At 43.9% G+C, this 20,530-nt stretch overlaps 1 protein-coding gene across 1 annotated transcript in view; it reads left to right on the top strand.

The window, feature by feature from the left end:
* The window catches only part of LOC138794219 (multidrug and toxin extrusion protein 1-like), a 63,044-nt gene that overhangs the window by 39,333 nt on the left and 3,181 nt on the right, over positions 1–20,530 (top strand). The window contains exons 9-18 of the mRNA XM_069973001.1: positions 161–274; positions 352–419; positions 511–619; positions 2,696–2,771; positions 2,824–2,834; positions 4,218–4,286; positions 5,361–5,436; positions 6,777–6,846; positions 7,242–7,374; positions 17,842–17,936. Coding sequence (XP_069829102.1) covers positions 161–274; positions 352–419; positions 511–619; positions 2,696–2,771; positions 2,824–2,834; positions 4,218–4,286; positions 5,361–5,436; positions 6,777–6,846; positions 7,242–7,374; positions 17,842–17,936 — 821 coding nt within the window. The remainder of the gene's footprint in view (positions 1–160; positions 275–351; positions 420–510; positions 620–2,695; positions 2,772–2,823; positions 2,835–4,217; positions 4,287–5,360; positions 5,437–6,776; positions 6,847–7,241; positions 7,375–17,841; positions 17,937–20,530) is intronic.

Genomic DNA, 20,530 nt, shown 5'->3' on the forward strand with positions numbered 1-20,530 from the left:
ATAGTATTAGTATAATCTGGTATAATCTGGTATAGTATTAGTATAATGTGGTATAGTATTAGTATAATCTGGTATAGTATTAGCATAATATCTCTGTTATAGTGTTCCTGTAGTCGTCCTGTGTTTCTATCCCTGTAATATTCTCCTCTTCCTCCTCCAGGTTGGTCACTTGAATGTCTGAATGACTGGGGACCTTTCCTGGCGCTGGGGATTCCCGGAATACTAATACACAGTATTGATTTTTGGGCTTTTGAACTGGCGATGATTCTATCAGGTTATTATTCCGTCTCCCTTTGTTACTTTCCCATCTGTAATAAATTCATCTACTTAAAACTTTTACAAATGTTGTAGGTCTCAAGGATCTGGTGGAACTTGAAGGGCAATCGATTATAATTCAGTTATTAGACTTTTTACAGAAGGTACGGCAGGATGATGTGCGCACTATTTCTGTGTTATTTGTATTATTAGATTTCAGTGTTTTCTTATGTTATTATGTCTGATACTTTGCAGATCCCATTTGCTTTTGGAATAGCTGCCAGTGTCCGGGTCGGGGGCCATCTAGGAGCTGAGAGGACCGATCAGGCCATAAAATCTGCCAAACTCAGCATGATTATTGCAGGTAGAAATAATAACCTGTACAAAGACTGTTCCTGTATATACATGGAGAAACCTTAGAGATATAATATTCCTCAGGCCGTAGACATCTGTCTCTATCTGATTCATACAGGATGGCACTCACCAGCGTTGTCATTGTCCTGTTCGCTCCTCTATTGCAGTGACACCTCTGGCCACTAGGGTGCGCATGCGGCCAACTGCCCCAGATTTATAGAGGCGGCTTGTCTCCACCTGCCACTTGCCTCTATTTAAACGGAACGTTTATCATTCCGATTTTCACAATAACGATCTCATTTGAGCGATAATCGGCTCGTGTAAAAACTGCAAACGATCAAGCGACAAGCGAGAAATCGTTCATCGTGATCTTTAAAGGACAACTTTCACGAATTTTTTTTTTAGCTTATTCAACACACAATACAAAGTTATATAACTAAATAAGCGGTGACTTTCCGACCCTCCGACCCCCCCAGAAGTTAAATAAAATATACATTACCAATTACTGTCTTGTGACGATGTCGTCAGAGCCGGGGGGGATGGGGGGCGGGCCAGATCTTCTTCCTCCTCGGCGTCTTCTGCTGAACTGAATAGGAGACGAAAAGGCTGCTGGTGCACTTATGCACCAGCAGCCTTTTCATTGGCTGGAGAGCATCACATGGCTTCCAGCTTGCTCAGCCCTGATTGGCTGCCTTTTCCCTCTCATGGACCCGGAAGTGAGGGAGAACCCAGGACGGCGGCAAAAGGTGACGGAGACGCAGGCGGCGGGTGATTCAAGTGGCGATCGTCACCGGAGGGATGGTAAGTATGCAGTGTGTGTGTCTGTGGGGTTTTTTTTCAGGTCCCCTGGGAGTTCTCCTTTAAACATGTTCTCAAATCGTCGTTGGTCGTTCGCTGAAAATTCGCAGATCGCTTCGTGTAAACAATTTCACAGATTCACTCTATGTGGGAGATGGGCTCAAGCCATCTTAAAACTATCGCAATAACGTTTTTTTCTAACTATTTTCTATCTCTTTGTCTCAACGCTGATTGTTATAAAAACCAAACCGTTGCTTCAAAAACGTTAAACAATCGATCGGGCAAATTATCGCTCTGTGTAAACGGACCATTAGTGCAAGACGACGGCTGTTATTAATATTCATGATCATAAATAACGGCCGTTGTGTGATCACAGCCTGAAGAGAAGGTGTCATCTACATTTTCTTTTACTGATTAGAGTCTTTGTTCTTTTATTCTATTGTCTGACACACAATTGTATATCCCGTATACTAGCATAGACTCTGGGGTCCCTACTATCCCGTACTAGCATAGACTCTGGGGTCCCTACTATCCCGTACTAGCATAGACTCTGGGGTCCCTACTATCCCGTACTAGCATAGACTCTGGGGTCCCTACTATCCCGTACTAGCATAGACTCTGGGGTCCCTACTATCCCATACTAGCATAGACTCTGGGGTCCCTACTATCCCGTACTAGCATAGACTCTGGGGTCCCTACTATCCCGTACTAGCATAGACTCTGGGGTCCCTACTATCCCGTACTAGCATAGACTCTGGGGTCCCTACTATCCCGTACTAGCATAGACTCTGGGGTCCCTACTATCCCGTACTAGCATAGAATCTGGGGTCCCTACTATCCCGTACTAGCATAGAATCTGGGGTCCCTACTATCCCGTACTAGCATAGAATCTGGGGTCCCTACTATCCCGTACTAGCATAGACTCTGGGGTCCCTACTATCCCATATACTAGCATAGACTCTGGGGTCCCTACTATCCCATATACTAGCATAGACTCTGGGGTCCCTACTATCCCATACTAGCATAGAATCTGGGGTCCCTACTATCCCGTACTAGCATAGACTCTGGGGTCCCTACTATCCCGTACTAGCATAGACTCTGGGGTCCCTACTATCCCATATACTAGCATAGACTCTGGGGTCCCTACTATCCCATATACTAGCATAGACTCTGGGGTCCCTACTATCCCATATACTAGCATAGAATCTGGGGTCCCTACTATCCCATATACTAGCATAGACTCTCCTCTCTACTCACGACCTATCGCCATCTTTGATGTCTCTTTCAGGGACTCTCGCTCTGTTCGTTTCCATCTTACTGATCGCGCTCAGACGTTTCCTCGGGGAAATATTTACCAGTGAGAAGTAAGTGACCATTTTTAATCCTTTTTGGTAGATTACGCCTCTCACTGCCCAGACCACGTCCAGGCAAAGGGGGCCGTGACACGTAACGAGTTTGCTGCGGATTCCACGCTGAGCACATGGCCACAAATCCGCTGTGATACTCATTACTATTAGTCTATAGCCCTAGAACTTAATTGCGCTGAGAGAACGTAGCGGCAGCTTTAACTACTTCTATGCCGGGGTGGTAAAAAACGTAGACCCCATACTTACCCACTCCTGTTCCTCCATCGTGCTACCGTCTGCTTCTCCTGGTCCCCCAATCACTGGCTGTGGCGGAGGGTGGCTCTGTTCACACAATGTTTTTTCAGCTCTGTTTAAAATGACGTCCTTTATTTTAAGTCTAAAATAACGGACGTCATTTAGCAGTCTGGCCTCCCCTTAGTGCAATGACTGGTGTTTGCACATTAGTCTAGTACTAGCATAGACTCTGGGGTCCCTACTATCCCGTACTAGCATAGACTCTGGGGTCCCTACTATCCCGTACTAGCATAGACTCTGGGGTCCCTACTATCCCGTACTAGCATAGACTCTGGGGTCCCTACTATCCCGTACTAGCATAGAATCTGGGGTCCCTACTATCCCGTACTAGCATAGAATCTGGGGTCCCTACTATCCCGTACTAGCATAGAATCTGGGGTCCCTACTATCCCGTACTAGCATAGACTCTGGGGTCCCTACTATCCCATATACTAGCATAGACTCTGGGGTCCCTACTATCCCATATACTAGCATAGACTCTGGGGTCCCTACTATCCCATACTAGCATAGACTCTGGGGTCCCTACTATCCCGTACTAGCATAGACTCTGGGGTCCCTACTATCCCGTACTAGCATAGACTCTGGGGTCCCTACTATCCCGTACTAGCATAGACTCTGGGGTCCCTACTATCCCGTACTAGCATAGACTCTGGGGTCCCTACTATCCCGTACTAGCATAGAATCTGGGGTCCCTACTATCCCGTACTAGCATAGAATCTGGGGTCCCTACTATCCCGTACTAGCATAGAATCTGGGGTCCCTACTATCCCGTACTAGCATAGACTCTGGGGTCCCTACTATCCCATATACTAGCATAGACTCTGGGGTCCCTACTATCCCATATACTAGCATAGACTCTGGGGTCCCTACTATCCCATACTAGCATAGAATCTGGGGTCCCTACTATCCCGTACTAGCATAGACTCTGGGGTCCCTACTATCCCGTACTAGCATAGACTCTGGGGTCCCTACTATCCCATATACTAGCATAGACTCTGGGGTCCCTACTATCCCATATACTAGCATAGACTCTGGGGTCCCTACTATCCCATATACTAGCATAGAATCTGGGGTCCCTACTATCCCATATACTAGCATAGACTCTCCTCTCTACTCACGACCTATCGCCATCTTTGATGTCTCTTTCAGGGACTCTCGCTCTGTTCGTTTCCATCTTACTGATCGCGCTCAGACGTTTCCTCGGGGAAATATTTACCAGTGAGAAGTAAGTGACCATTTTTAATCCTTTTTGGTAGATTACGCCTCTCACTGCCCAGACCACGTCCAGGCAAAGGGGGCCGTGACACGTAACGAGTTTGCTGCGGATTCCACGCTGAGCACATGGCCACAAATCCGCTGTGATACTCATTACTATTAGTCTATAGCCCTAGAACTTAATTGCGCTGAGAGAACGTAGCGGCAGCTTTAACTACTTCTATGCCGGGGTGGTAAAAAACGTAGACCCCATACTTACCCACTCCTGTTCCTCCATCGTGCTACCGTCTGCTTCTCCTGGTCCCCCAATCACTGGCTGTGGCGGAGGGTGGCTCTGTTCACACAATGTTTTTTCAGCTCTGTTTAAAATGACGTCCGTTATTTTAGACTTAAAATAAAGGACGTCATTTAGCAGTCTGGCCTCCCCTTAGTGCAATGACTGGTGTTTGCACATTAGTCTAGTACTAGCATAGACTCTGGGGTCCCTACTATCCCGTACTAGCATAGACTCTGGGGTCCCTACTATCCCGTACTAGCATAGACTCTGGGGTCCCTACTATCCCGTACTAGCATAGACTCTGGGGTCCCTACTATCCCGTACTAGCATAGAATCTGGGGTCCCTACTATCCCGTACTAGCATAGAATCTGGGGTCCCTACTATCCCGTACTAGCATAGACTCTGGGGTCCCTACTATCCCGTACTAGCATAGACTCTGGGGTCCCTACTATCCCATATACTAGCATAGACTCTGGGGTCCCTACTATCCCATATACTAGCATAGACTCTGGGGTCCCTACTATCCCATACTAGCATAGAATCTGGGTCCCTACTATCCCGTACTAGCATAGACTCTGGGGTCCCTACTATCCCGTACTAGCATAGACTCTGGGGTCCCTACTATCCCATATACTAGCATAGACTCTGGGGTCCCTACTATCCCATATACTAGCATAGACTCTGGGGTCCCTACTATCCCATATACTAGCATAGAATCTGGGGTCCCTACTATCCCATATACTAGCATAGACTCTCCTCTCTACTCACGACCTATCGCCATCTTTGATGTCTCTTTCAGGGACTCTCGCTCTGTTCGTTTCCATCTTACTGATCGCGCTCAGACGTTTCCTCGGGGAAATATTTACCAGTGAGAAGTAAGTGACCATTTTTAATCCTTTTTGGTAGATTACGCCTCTCACTGCCCAGACCACGTCCAGGCAAAGAGGGCCGTGACACGTAACGAGTTTGCTGCGGATTCCACGCTGAGCACATGGCCACAAATCCGCTGTGATACTCATTACTATTAGTCTATAGCCCTAGAACTTAATTGCGCTGAGAGAACGTAGCGGCAGCTTTAACTACTTCTATGCCGGGGTGGTAAAAAACGTAGACCCCATACTTACCCACTCCTGTTCCTCCATCGTGCTACCGTCTGCTTCTCCTGGTCCCCCAATCACTGGCTGTGGCGGAGGGTGGCTCTGTTCACACAATGTTTTTTCAGCTCTGTTTAAAATGACGTCCTTTATTTTAAGTCTAAAATAACGGACGTCATTTAGCAGTCTGGCCTCCCCTTAGTGCAATGACTGGTGTTTGCACATTAGTCTAGTTTGGCCGTTGGATGCGGCTTAATTGAAAAGTCCGTTGAATTTAATAGTAAAAACGGAGAAAGAACGGTGACAAAAGAAAAACTGTGTGTGACCAACTAGTAAAAATGTCCCGTTTTCAAAAGACGTCCGAAAATAAGGATCATGTTCATTATTTTGACGTCCGCGGTAAAAACGTCCGTTATTTAATACACTGTGTGCATTGGACGTCCGTCTTTCCATTCACTTCAATGCATTGCCATTGCAGTCAGTTTCAATTGCGGCAATAACGGACATTTTTTAAATATCAAAATCGGGCGCCTTTTCTCTATTTTTGACGTTGTGTGAACATAGCCGGTCCCAGAGCGGTGATCCAGAGCTGGAGAGGGGAGTTAGGGCCCTATTCCACCAGCCGATTATCGTTTTCATAATCGTTAACGATTAACGATCTCAAACGACCGCTATTGTGAAAGACCTGAAAACGTTCACTCATTTCCATGGAACGATAATCGTTACTTATGATGGTATTTGCGATCGTTTTTTCCTCGCTATTTCTTCGCTATTGCTTTCTTATCTACTGCGAACGACGTCTTATTCAATGCGAACGTTTTGTGAACGAGCAACGATAAAAATAGGTCCAGGTCTTATAAAGCGATCAACGATTTCTCGTTCGGTCGTTAATCGTTAACTACATTTCAACCGAACGATTATCGTTTAGATTAGAACGATTTAACGATAATCTGAACAATAATCGTCCGGTGGAATAGGGCCCTTAGTATTGTTTGGTTTGTTATGTCCCAGACTACCCCCCCCCCCTCGTCGTGCCGTCTGCCGTAAGGAAAAAGACTAAAACCACTAAAAGATTAGAGTAGAAACACTTTAAATGACTCTGATCCTTTTGTTTCTTCTAGGGACGTCTTATTGCTGGTGTATCGGACCATTCCTGTCTGTGCGTTATTTTACGTTTTTATCCCGTCAGTTGTGAGTATGCGACAATTTATTACATGGCTCCGTTAGCAAATTATTGTTTTTTATGCCCAATTAATCGTGATTTTCAAGGTCTGTGGATGACGTCCGCTATCTTCCTCCCCTGGTCCGTGAAAAGCCGTCCGTTTTGCACCTGCGTCCGTGTTTTTCAAGAATCTTTTTAAAGCTTCCAGTGATTACATCACAGATCTGTGATAGGGCCTTAGTCCTCACAGAATGTAACGCAGTCAGGGGGACCCCACAGTGTGGTGGATGGTGGGCGCAATGTTGTCATCCGCTGCTGTTGTCCTAATGGCTGCAATTCCTTTATTTGCACTGGATTAATTTTTGGAAAAAGTTTGGTTTCTTTCTTCAGAATCCTGATTTCTTTGTATCTGCTATTTGCACAGGACGTCTTTATTGGAATTCTCAAAGGCGTGGGGAAGCCGCAGGTTGCAGCAGTAGCCTATTTCGGTGGACACTGCTTTATAGCTTTTCCTATTGGAGTCCCTCTAATGTTTCTAGCGAAACTTGGAATACAAGGTAAGACCATAAAGATACAGACTGACTGATCCTGAGGAGCCGCGGGGGGCATGATTTACCCCCAGACTTTCTTCACTATACACCTGGTGATACTGATCCCAACGCAGCCCAGACCGACAGCTGAAGGCCGATCTGGAGGAGCAAGCGAGCACCAACCTGTCAGATCAGTGCTCGCTAGCTCCTCGCTCCGTGCCAGCGCTATTATGTGCCGGCAGCGAGTGGGTAACAGCGGGGGGAGTGGAGCCCATAGGCGATAGTGGCAGTCTGCTGCAGCCGCCCCAATTACATGGAGTGATGGCCAGCAGACCATAGTTATCATTGTAGGTTTTTTTTCAACATGTTGAAAGACGACATCTTGCTTGCCCTTTAAAGGGGTAGTGCGGCGCTCAACATTTATTCACTAAATAACACACATTACAAGGTTATACAACTTTGTAATGTGTGTTATTTAAGTGAATGGCCCCCTTCCCCGTGTTCCCCCCGACCTGGAAGTGTAGTGCATTATACTAACGTATTCATCTTCGGGAGGCCACAAATTAGAAAGTTGTATAACTTTGTAATGTGTGTTATTTAGTGAATGAATGTTAAACGCCGCACTACCCCTTTAACAGTAACGGCCAATTATCGCCTTAAGCTTCTGATTATGTAAGCAAAAAGACTCCCATAAAAACCCTGCAAATGTGGAAGCCCAGGGTCCTTTCACACGGCTGATTATCGACAGGCAGGCACCCACAGCCCATGTAAAAGAGCCAGTGATCGGCCGATGAGCTAGAAATGTCATTCGTCAGCTGATCGCACCTTTTGTAGTCGTCTGTAAATCTTCAGGGATGTGTGGGCGACTACCATGAAGTTAATGGGAGACACAAACAGCGATCTTTTATAATTGAGGGTTACAAGGCTATGTTCATACATGGTGTTTAATTTATGTGTTTTTGCCGTGAATTGTGCAATTGCAGTAAAATATTGCTATTTTTGCAGCGATTTCATCAATTATGCCACAGTTCCATGTATTAGGAAGTCTCTCTTGGAGAACCCCTGGAAAGCTTGGTTTATTATAAGAAAGTATTCCTAAGGCGGGATGGACCCCCCCTCCCCCCCTCCATGCCCATAGACCACCCTTACATACTAGTGTCCAGGGTCGGCTCCAGGTTTTTGTGGGCCCTTGGTCGAGAGAGACTCAGCGGGACCCTTTGTATAGCACATCTCAGGGCACACCTACCAAATAGGTTGATCTGAGGCGATCGCTCTCAGTTTCCTCTCTATCTGGCCCAGACCACCATGATGATTTTTTCAAGTTACAATTCTTCTCTTCAGAGCCTGTGAGACAAACATATTAGGCTCCGCACATTTTCAGCAACTTCCTTCATTTTCCCCACCCATAGGCTCCCATACAGTAGTAATTCTGCTGCTTGGTGTCATGTGCAGTAAAGTAAGGAGGTTTGTGGGTCCTGTACTGTGCCCCCATATAGTAATAATGTCCCCATGCTGTGCCCCCCATATAGTAATAATGTCCCCATGCTGTGCCCTCAATATAAATGTAAAAATGCCCTCTGTCCCCATAGTATATACCCCTGCTCTGTCTGCCCCCATAGTAATGTCTCCTGCTCTGCTTGCCACCATAGTAATGTCCCCTGCCCCATAGTAATGTCCTCTGCTCCCATAGTAATGCCCCCTGCTCTGCCCCCCTAGTAATGCCCCCTGCTCTGCCCCATAGTAATGCCCCCTGCTCTGCCCCATAGTAATGTCCACTGCCCCCATAGTAATGCCCCTGCTCTGCCCCCATAGTAATGCCCCCTACTCTGTCTCCTGCTATGCCCCCATAGTAATGCTCCTGCTCTGCCCCCCTAGTAATGTCTCCTGCTCTGCCCCCATAGTAATGCCCCCTACTCTGTCTCCTGCTATGCCCCCATACTAATGCCCCCTGCTCTGCCCCATAGTAATGCCCCCTGCCCCCATAGTAATGCTCCTGCTCTGCCACCCTAGTAATGTCTCCTGCTCTGCCCCCATAGTAATGCCCCCTGCTCTGTCTCCTGCTATGCCCCATAGTAATGCCCCCTGCCCCCCTAGTAATGTTCCCTGCTGTCCCGTAGTAATGCACCCATAGAAATGCCCCTTTCTCTGCTCCCATAGAAATTTCCCCTTTTCTCCCTCAACACAAGAAAAAAAAAAAAAAAAAAATCATACCCACCTAATCTAGGAGGACTACAACTCCAAGCATGTCCAGAGGACATTATAGGAGATATAAGAGGAGAACTCCCGCATACAGAGGAGAGGTATAAGTGAGCCCCGTCCCCTCATGTCACACGACAATGATCACAGGTCCTTCATCCACCAGCATCCTCTCCCATTCTCAGCCCCGCCCCCTTATGATGTCACCACAGGTCCTTCCCCATGGCTCGGCAGCAGACAGGCAGGTCCTTTACCCTGTAGCTGTCATTATCAATGTGCAGGGCCGGCGTCAGCACCCGGCTCACTGCTCGGGCAAGTGTCGGGGGCCCCTTCAGTGGCTGTGGGCCCCGGCACGTGCCCGAGTAAGCCGGGTGCTGACGCTGGCCCTGCTAGTGTCCAATCACATTTTGTTAGTAAAATTTACTTAAATTAAGAAAAAAATTGCATATTGGAAATGAATCATAAATCACACGGCTGAATATCCAGACCGATGCAAACAACTGGATAACCGGAGACGTGACAATTACTTTGCTGTTCTTGGAATCAGTGTCGGACTGGGGTACCTTGGGCCCACCAGGGAAATTGATTCTAGGGGCCCACCCTACATACATATACATAACCAGCGCCAAACCTTTAACCTTAGTAAAGCAACATTGCATTCAGCAGTGTATGTGACCAGCGACATAGCCCCCTGTCAGTCACAATCGTTTCTGTGGCAGCATATGCAAATAGCATAGAGTGACATATAGGTTTCTTACATGAAGCAGGGACACCTATCATCCAGACAGGAGTATAACTTGCAGTAATCTACCAGGTTTAGAGAATTTTCCTAGTACTTAGGCTGTGTTTACACATGGCATTTTTGTTGGGTTTTTCATGCCATTTTGCCATAATTTTAGCTACGGTAAAATTGTGCTACTTTATCATGATTTATGCAATAGCATTAAAACACCATTTATGTAGAAACTTCACTGAAAATGCAACAATATTGCTGCAAAAAAATATAAAACATAAAAAATGCCACATGTGAACACAGCCTTAGAAACATAGAAGATAAGAGAAAATGACCATCCACTCCTTTATTAAAATCTCCAGCCGAGGAGACCATGACGGAATATTCTATCCTCAGAACATCAAGGGGTCAGGCTAGAATAAGACCTTTAAGGACTGCCATGAAAGGCATATCAGTGGTCATTAAAGCATTAATGTCAATATGAAAGACAAATTTGACATGTCAGACAGATATGATAAAAATTATTGGTCGAATGTGCATTCCTCATGACTCTTAAAGCCCCTTAAATGTTTCTTTTTTATATATTGATACCAGAGCCTTCTATTTCCACCCCCTCCCCGGCCGTACACGGATTATACAGCTGGCCCGGAGTACCCCTTTAAGCTTATATGTACAGTCTACATTCATACTGCATACATTTTAAATAAAATCTATAGAAAACTTGTAGAGAGCCTACTATTTCTGTCTCCTCTGTATATGTCTCTAAACATCTATAGAACTACACACTACATAATATACACTGTATACATAATAGAGGTGCCCACACACAGACAGGCACATGACACAGACACAAAAATGCAAACACACCAAGACCAACATACAGACACAAGCAGATTACACACACACACACACATATAGAGAGATAACACTCACATGAACAGACACATGATATACATGTACAAACACTCACACTAGGGCTGGGCGATATGGGCAAAAAATAAAATCTCGATTCTTTTAAAAAATTTTCTGGATTTAAATCTCGATTTTTTATTTATTTATTTTTGGGATAATTATGATGGGTGTAGTAGTAGAAGCATAGTGGATAAGGGATGTAGTAACAGAAGCATAGAAGATTGTGTAGTACTTATATACACACACTGACTTATATACCCTCACACACACTGACTTATATACCCTCACACACACTGACTTATATACACACACTGACTTATATACCCTCACACACACACTGACTTATATACCCTCACACACACACTGACTTATATACCCTCACACACACACTGACTTATATACCCTCACACACACACTGACTTATATACCCTCACACACACACTGACTTATATACACACACTGACTTATATACCGTCACACACACACTGACTTATATACCCTCACACACACTGACTTATATACCCTCACACACACTGACTTATATACCCTCACACACACTGACTTATATACACACACTGACTTATATACACACACTGGCTTATATACACACACACTGACTTATATACACTCACACACACTGACTTATATACACTCACACACACTGACTTATATACCCTCACACACACACACTGACTTATATACACTCACACTGACTTATATACCCTCACACACACTGACTTATATACACACACACTGACTTATATACCCTCACACACACTGACTTATATACCCTCACACACACTGACTTATATACCCTCACACACACTGACTTATATACACTCACACACACTGACTTATATACCCTCACACACACTGACTTATATACACACACACTGACTTATATACACACACACTGACTTATATACACACACACTGACTTATATACCCTCACACACACACTGACTTATATACCCTCACACACACACTGACTTATATACACACACTGACTTATATACCGTCACACACACACTGACTTATATACCCTCACACACACTGACTTATATACCCTCACACACACTGACTTATATACACACACTGGCTTATATACACACACACTGACTTATATACACTCACACACACTGACTTATATACACTCACACACACTGACTTATATACCCTCACACACACACACTGACTTATATACACTCACACTGACTTATATACCCTCACACACACTGACTTATATACACACACACTGACTTATATACCCTCACACACACTGACTTATATACCCTCACACACACTGACTTATATACCCTCACACACACTGACTTATATACCCTCACACACACTGACTTATATACCCTCACACACACTGACTTATATACCCTCACACACACTGACTTATATACACTCACACACACTGACTTATATACACTCACACACACTGACTTATATACCCTCACACACACTGACTTATATACACACACACTGACTTATATACACACACACTGACTTATATACCCTCACACACACTGACTTATATACCCTCACACACACTGACTTATATACACTCACACACACTGACTTATATACCCTCACACACACTGACTTATATACCCTCACACACACTGACTTATATACCCTCACACACACTGACTTATATACACTCACACACACTGACTTATATACCCTCACACACACTGACTTATATACCCTCACACACACTGACTTATATACCCTCACACACACTGACTTATATACACTCACACACACTGACTTATATACCCTCACACACACTGACTTATATACACACACACTGACTTATATACACACACACTGACTTATATACACACACACTGACTTATATACCCTCACACACACACTGACTTATATACCCTCACACACACACTGACTTATATACACACACTGACTTATATACCGTCACACACACACTGACTTATATACCCTCACACACACTGACTTATATACCCTCACACACACTGACTTATATACACACACTGGCTTATATACACACACACTGACTTATATACACTCACACACACTGACTTATATACACTCACACACACTGACTTATATACCCTCACACACACACACTGACTTATATACACTCACACTGACTTATATACCCTCACACACACTGACTTATATACACACACACTGACTTATATACCCTCACACACACTGACTTATATACCCTCACACACACTGACTTATATACCCTCACACACACTGACTTATATACACTCACACACACTGACTTATATACACTCACACACACTGACTTATATACACTCACACACACTGACTTATATACCCTCACACACACTGACTTATATACACACACACTGACTTATATACACACACACTGACTTATATACCCTCACACACACTGACTTATATACCCTCACACACACTGACTTATATACACTCACACACACTGACTTATATACCCTCACACACACTGACTTATATACCCTCACACACACTGACTTATATACCCTCACACACACTGACTTATATACCCTCACACACACTGACTTATATACACACACACTGACTTATATACACACACACTGACTTATATACACACACACTGACTTATATACACACACACTGACTTATATACCCTCACACACACTGACTTATATACCCTCACACACACTGACTTATATACCCTCACACACACTGACTTATATACCCTCACACACACTGACTTATATACCCTCACACACACTGACTTATATACACACACACTGACTTATATACACACACACTGACTTATATACACACACACTGACTTATATACACTTACTCACACACACTGACTTATATACACTTACTCACACACACTGACTTATATACCCTCACACACACACTGACTTATATATACCCTCACACACACACTGACTTATATACACTCACACACACTGACTTATATACACACACACTGACTTATATACACTTACTCACACACACTGACTTATATACACTTACTCACACACACTGACTTATATACCCTCACACACACTGACTTATATACACTTACTCACACACACTGACTTATATACACTTACTCACACACACTGACTTATATACCCTCACACACACTGACTTATATACACTTACTCACACACACTGACTTATATACACTTACTCACACACACTGACTTATATACCCTCACACACACTGACTTATATACACTTACTCACACACACTGACTTATATACACTTACTCACACACACTGACTTATATACACTTACTCACACACACTGACTTATATACACTTACTCACACACACTGACTTATATACCCTCACACACACTGACTTATATACACTTACTCACACACACTGACTTATATACACTTACTCACACACACTGACTTATATACACTTACTCACACACACTGACTTATATACACTTACTCACACACACTGACTTATATACACTTACTCACACACACTGACTTATATACACTTACTCACACACACTGACTTATATACACACACACTGACTTATATACCCTCACACACACTGACTTATATATACTTACTCACACACACTGACTTTTTATGCAGGAAGCTCCAGGGGTCCATTAGTCTCCATCTTCAGTCTCCTCTTCCGTGCAGGCTGCAGCCTCTCCCCCTTCTCCCCAGCACCGACTCCACACACAGCAGCAGGAGGGGGGAGACATCACTGCAGGGGGATGGAGGGGGCCCTGCTGCTGCTTCTCTGTGCAGCTTTCTGCATGTCCCTGCTGCCACACGTGGGCTCCTGACAGGCAGGAAGAGAGACACTCCCGAAGCTAATCAGGACCGGACCGTTCCACTTACAGTACAGGGGGAGGGGGGCCTATGAGTTTACAGTAGTTGTGTGAAAGAAGGGGCCCTGCTGCCATTCTTCCATCATTAGAGCAGCATGGAAGGCAGCAGAGGGCCCCTAAATCTACCGATTATAGGGAGATCCTGAACATGAGGCCCACCTCTAGCTCTGGGCCCTTTAAGGGGGGGAGGGCCCACCGGGGGATCCCCCGGCCCCCCGGTGGCCCAGTCCGAGCCTGCTTGGAATATTTCTGCTTTGTCTGCATCTTTACTTTTGCCCTAAAACTGTCTGCTAGTTGCTTCTTTTATACGCTTGGCTCTTCGCCATTGGACTTACTGTCTACGTTATCACACAACGTTTCCTTTTCTCAGAAATAAAAAACTTCCACAGATACAAACATCTTAGAATGCATGCACCCAAGCAAGCACAAAGCAAGGATAACAATACTTTGCAAAAGGTGTCCACAATGTGATTTGAAAGTTATGTCCAATATATACACTATATACAGTGGTGCCTTGGATTACGAGCATAATTTGTTCCGGGGCAGCACTTCTAATCCAAATCCACTCTTAAACCAAAGCAAATTTTACCATAAGAAATCACTGATCTGCAGACAATTGGTTCCACACCCCAAATATAATGATTGTTTTATTCTGAATAACATGTAGAAGAGATGAAACAAATAGTGAGAAACAGCAGAATCTGTGATATTAAGTTACTGTACAGTATAGCAGCATGTGGTATATAATGTATAGTAACTGTATAACCCTGATAACACAGCAGCTGGATATGTGATATATAAGTTACTGTACAGTATAGCAGCATGTGGTATATAATGTATAGTAACTGTATAACCCTGATAACACAGCAGCTGGATATGTGATATATAAGTTACTGTACAGTATAGCAATCAGCATGTGGTGTATAATGTATAGTAACTGTATAACCCTGATAACACAGCAGCTGGATATGTGATATATAAGTTACTGTACAGTATAGCAGCATGTGGTATATAATGTATAGTAACTGTATAACCCTGATAACACTGCAGCTGGATATGTGATATATAAGTTACTGTACAGTATAGCAGCATGTGGTGTATAATGTATAGTAACTGTATAACCCTGATATAGTAACTGTATAACCCTGATAACACAGCAGCTGGATATGTGATATATAAGTTACTGTACAGTATAGCAGCATGTGGTGTATAATGTATAGTAACTGTATAACCCTGATAACAAAGCAGCTGGATATGTGATATATAAGTTACTGTACAGTATAGCAGCATGTGGTATATAATGTATAGTAACTGTATAACCTGATAACACAGCAGCTGGATATGTGATATATAAGTTACTGTACAGTATAGCAGCATGTGGTGTATAATGTATAGTAACTGTATAACCCTGATAACACAGCAGCTGGATATGTGATATATGTTACTGTACAGTATAGCAGCATGTGGTATATAATGTATAGTAACTGTATAACCCTGATAACACAGCAGCAGCTGGATATGTGATATATAAGTTACTGTACAGTATAGCAGCATGTGGTGTATAATGTATAGTTACTGTATAACCCTGATAACACAGCAGCTGGATATGTGATATATAAGTTACTGTACAGTATAGCAGCATGTGGTATATAATGTATAGTAACTGTATAACCCTGATAACACAGCAGCTGGATATGTGATATATAAGTTACTGTACAGTATAGCAGCATGTGGTGTATAATGTATAGTAACTGTATAACCCTGATAACACAGCAGCAGCTGGATATGTGATATATAAGTTACTGTACAGTATAGCAGCATGTGGTATATAATGTATAGTAACTGTATAACCCTGATAACACTGCAGCAGCAGTTTGTAGATACAGTATGGAGCTGCAGATCCCCATAATGCAGTAGTGTAGTACAACAGGCTAGAATAGAGAAGCAGGGCTACTGTCAGAGGTCTGTGTGGTCACATCACAGCAATGGGGAAGGGGGTGTGTTCAGCATGGACCAATCAGGAAGTGAGAATCACAGAGCTGTGCAGGAGGACAGTGACAGAAACTTCTCTGTACAGCAGTGTGTATAGCTGAGTGTGAGTGCAGGCACATTATAGCAGCAGTGTGTATAGCTGAGTGTGAGTGCAGGTACATTATAGCAGCAGTGTGTATAGCTGAGTGTGAGTGCAGGCACATTATAGTAGCAGTGTGTATGGCTGAGTGTGAGTGCAGGCACATTATAGTAGCAGTGTGTATAGCTGAGTGTGAGTGCTGGTACATTATAACAGAAATGGAGAGGATGGGAAACACAAGGGTGGAAAGAGACTGCAGGGAGCAGGAAGGAATGAGCAGGGCAGATGTGGGCACATACATACAGCGCTCTCTGTCCAGGGAGAGAGGGGTTACAGCTATGAAGATATTACCTCCACAGTCCTGTCCCCTGGATCTGCTATGATTTGGAAGGTGAAGGAGATTTTCTGGGTCAGAGTACAGGGCTGTAGACCCCGCTATGCAGACCATGCCCCTCCCCCACTCCCCCTCCCACCCAGTACAGGGAGCTCTTACACCAAAGCAATGCTCTTACACCAAGTTACAATTTTATAAAACTGTGAGCTCTTCTTGCAAACCGCTCTTAATCCAAGTTACTCTTAAACCAAGGTACCAGTGTAAATATAAATATATATATTCATTCTAACCAAACCTATTTCTGAAAGAGAATAAAGTAAATTGCAGGTTAGCTTCTCAGAATGATATTTTGTCGTTTACTATTACGTGTAATAATATTCCTCTCCTCTTACGTTGCCAGGGTTCTGGATCGGAATGCTAATCGCCTTTGTAATCATCAATATTTTCTTTTCTCTTTATTTCTGGAGATTAGACTGGAATCTCATGACCGAGAAGGTAAAGCTCTTTATACAGTAATGTTTATGCAATTCGTCACCGGCAGCGCTGTCTACGGTCTATCGTTATACTATAAATGAAAGAACACCGGCAGCGCTGTCTACGGTCTATCGTTATACTATAGATGAAAGAACACCGGCAGCGCTGTCTACGGTCTATCGTTATACTATATATGAAAGAACACCGGCAGCGCTGTCTACGGTCCATCGTTATACTATAGATGAAAGAACACTGGCAGCGCTGTCTACGGTCCATCGTTATACTATACATGAAAGAACACTAGCAGTCCTGTCTACGGTCTATGGTTATACTGTAGATGAAAGAACACTAGCAGTCGGGTCTACGGTCTATCGTTATAGCCCTGGCTGTATGATCACAGTGATCTAGGAGACTGGCGCTCGTTTACAGTGCAACTCTTATATGGCCTTAAAGGGGTAGTTCACCCCAAAAAAATTCTTTTAAATCAACTGGTGCCAGAAATTTGTAATTTACTTCTATTAAAAAAATTTCAAGTCGTCTTGTACTTATCAGCTGCTTTATGTCCTGCAGGAAATTTATTTTTCCAGTGTGACACAGGTCTCCCTACTGCCACCTCTGTCCATGTCAGGAACTGTCCAGAGCAGCAGCAAATCCCCATAGAAAACCTCTCCTGCTCTGGACAGTTCCTGACATGGACAGAGGTGGCAGCAGAGAGCACTTTGTCAGACTGGAGAGATTAGACCACTTACTGCAGGACATACAGCAGCTGATAAGTATAAGAAGACTGGAGATTTTTTAATAGAAGTAAGTTAAAAATCTCTGCCACTTTCTGGCAACAGTTGATTTGAAAGAAACAACATTTTGGTGAACAACCCCTTTAAGAAGTCAAGCTAATGCCATTCTGTAGCATGTCTCTCCGTGCTACGACATGGAAAATACGGTTTCAATGCAATTAGTTATATGAAGGGTCTGAAAAAAGGGAATGACTATCGAGTTGGCTGGCTAACACAAAGGTTTACCAGCAGGATTCTGTTTAAAGACGTATATACTGTATTGATCAATAAGATAATATGGTAAATACAGTGCTTAAAGGGATTGTCCCACCATTAGAGGTTATCCCCCTATCCGATTGTTTGCCTGATTTTAAAGTGGGATGCCGATTGCTGGAAAGAGGAAACTAAGTCTATCAGCATGGAGCAGCAGTGCGCATGTGTGACCACTGCTCCATTTCTTCTCTATAGGATCCACCAGAGACGGCCATTTAGGCCAGCGCTTCCCAAGCTGTGAGGCAAACCCTACTGGTGAGGCCTGTGCCCGACATCAGCAAACAGCAGGGACTCCAGAGCAGAGACTACACTGATGAGAGCCATGCATCATCAGTGTCATTTTTGTACTCACAGGGTGTTAAGGACCAGCAATTATGTCATGGTCACATGACCATGATTTCCCAGGTCCTTAACCCAGGGGCAGTATAACATAAGGAGGAGGCAGGAGAGCTGCTGAAATATCTCCTTCTGGGTAATGCATAAGTGGTGTTTGTTGAGAGGCGGAAAGGAGAAGTAGGTGAAGAAGGAGCCAGTGCTGCTGTATTTCTATGTGTGTCTGTGAAAACTGGCAGGTTGTTACAGGGTGGGCTATGTAGACAGGAGTGCTGCACTGTGATGCTGGTTTACAAGTGGAGCAGTATGTATAAGTGCAGTGTGCTATTGTGTTATACAGGTGGAGCAGTATGTATAAGTGCAGTGTGCTATTGTGTTATACAGGTGGAGCACTATGTATAAGTGCAGTGTGCTATTGTGTTATACAGGTGGAGCACTATGTATAAGTGCAGTGTGCTATTATGTTATACAGGTGGAGCAGTATGTATAGGTGCAGTGTGCTATTATGTTATACAGGTGGAGCAGTATGTATAAGTGCAGTGTGCTATTGTGTTATACATACTGCTCCACCTGTATAACACAATAGCACACTGCACTTATACATACTGCTCCACCTGTATAACACAATAGCACACTGCACTTATACATACTGCTCCACCTGTATAAGTGCAGTGTGCTATTGTGTTATACAGGTGGAGCAGTATGTATAAGTGCAGTGTGCTATTGTTATACAGGTGGAGCAGTATGTATAAGTGCAGTGTGCTATTGTGTTATACATACTGCTCCACCTGTATAACACAATAGCACACTGCACTTATACATACTGCTCCACCTGTATAACACAATAGCACACTGCACTTATACATACTGCTCCACCTGTATAACACAATAGCACACTGCACTTATACATACTGCTCCACCTGTATAAGTGCAGTGTGCTATTGTGTTATACAGGTGGAGCAGTGTGTATAGGTGCAGTGTGCTATTAAGTTATACAGGTGGAGCAGTATGTATAGGTGCAGTGTGCTCTTGTGTTATACAGGTGGAGCAGTGTGTATAGGTGCAGTGTGCTATTGTGTTATACAGGTGGAACAGTGTGATGTTGAGTTATTACAGATGGAGCAGTATGTATTGGTGCAGTATTTTGTGCTGCACTGTGGTTTTGCTTTGTCACTGGTAGAGTATTTATTGCAGCACTATAGTGTTGGTTTACTACAGGTGGAGCAGTAGGTTTTC

The sequence above is a fragment of the Dendropsophus ebraccatus genome, chromosome 5 (genome assembly GCF_027789765.1).
Source record: "Dendropsophus ebraccatus isolate aDenEbr1 chromosome 5, aDenEbr1.pat, whole genome shotgun sequence".
NCBI lineage: Eukaryota > Metazoa > Chordata > Amphibia > Anura > Hylidae > Dendropsophus > Dendropsophus ebraccatus.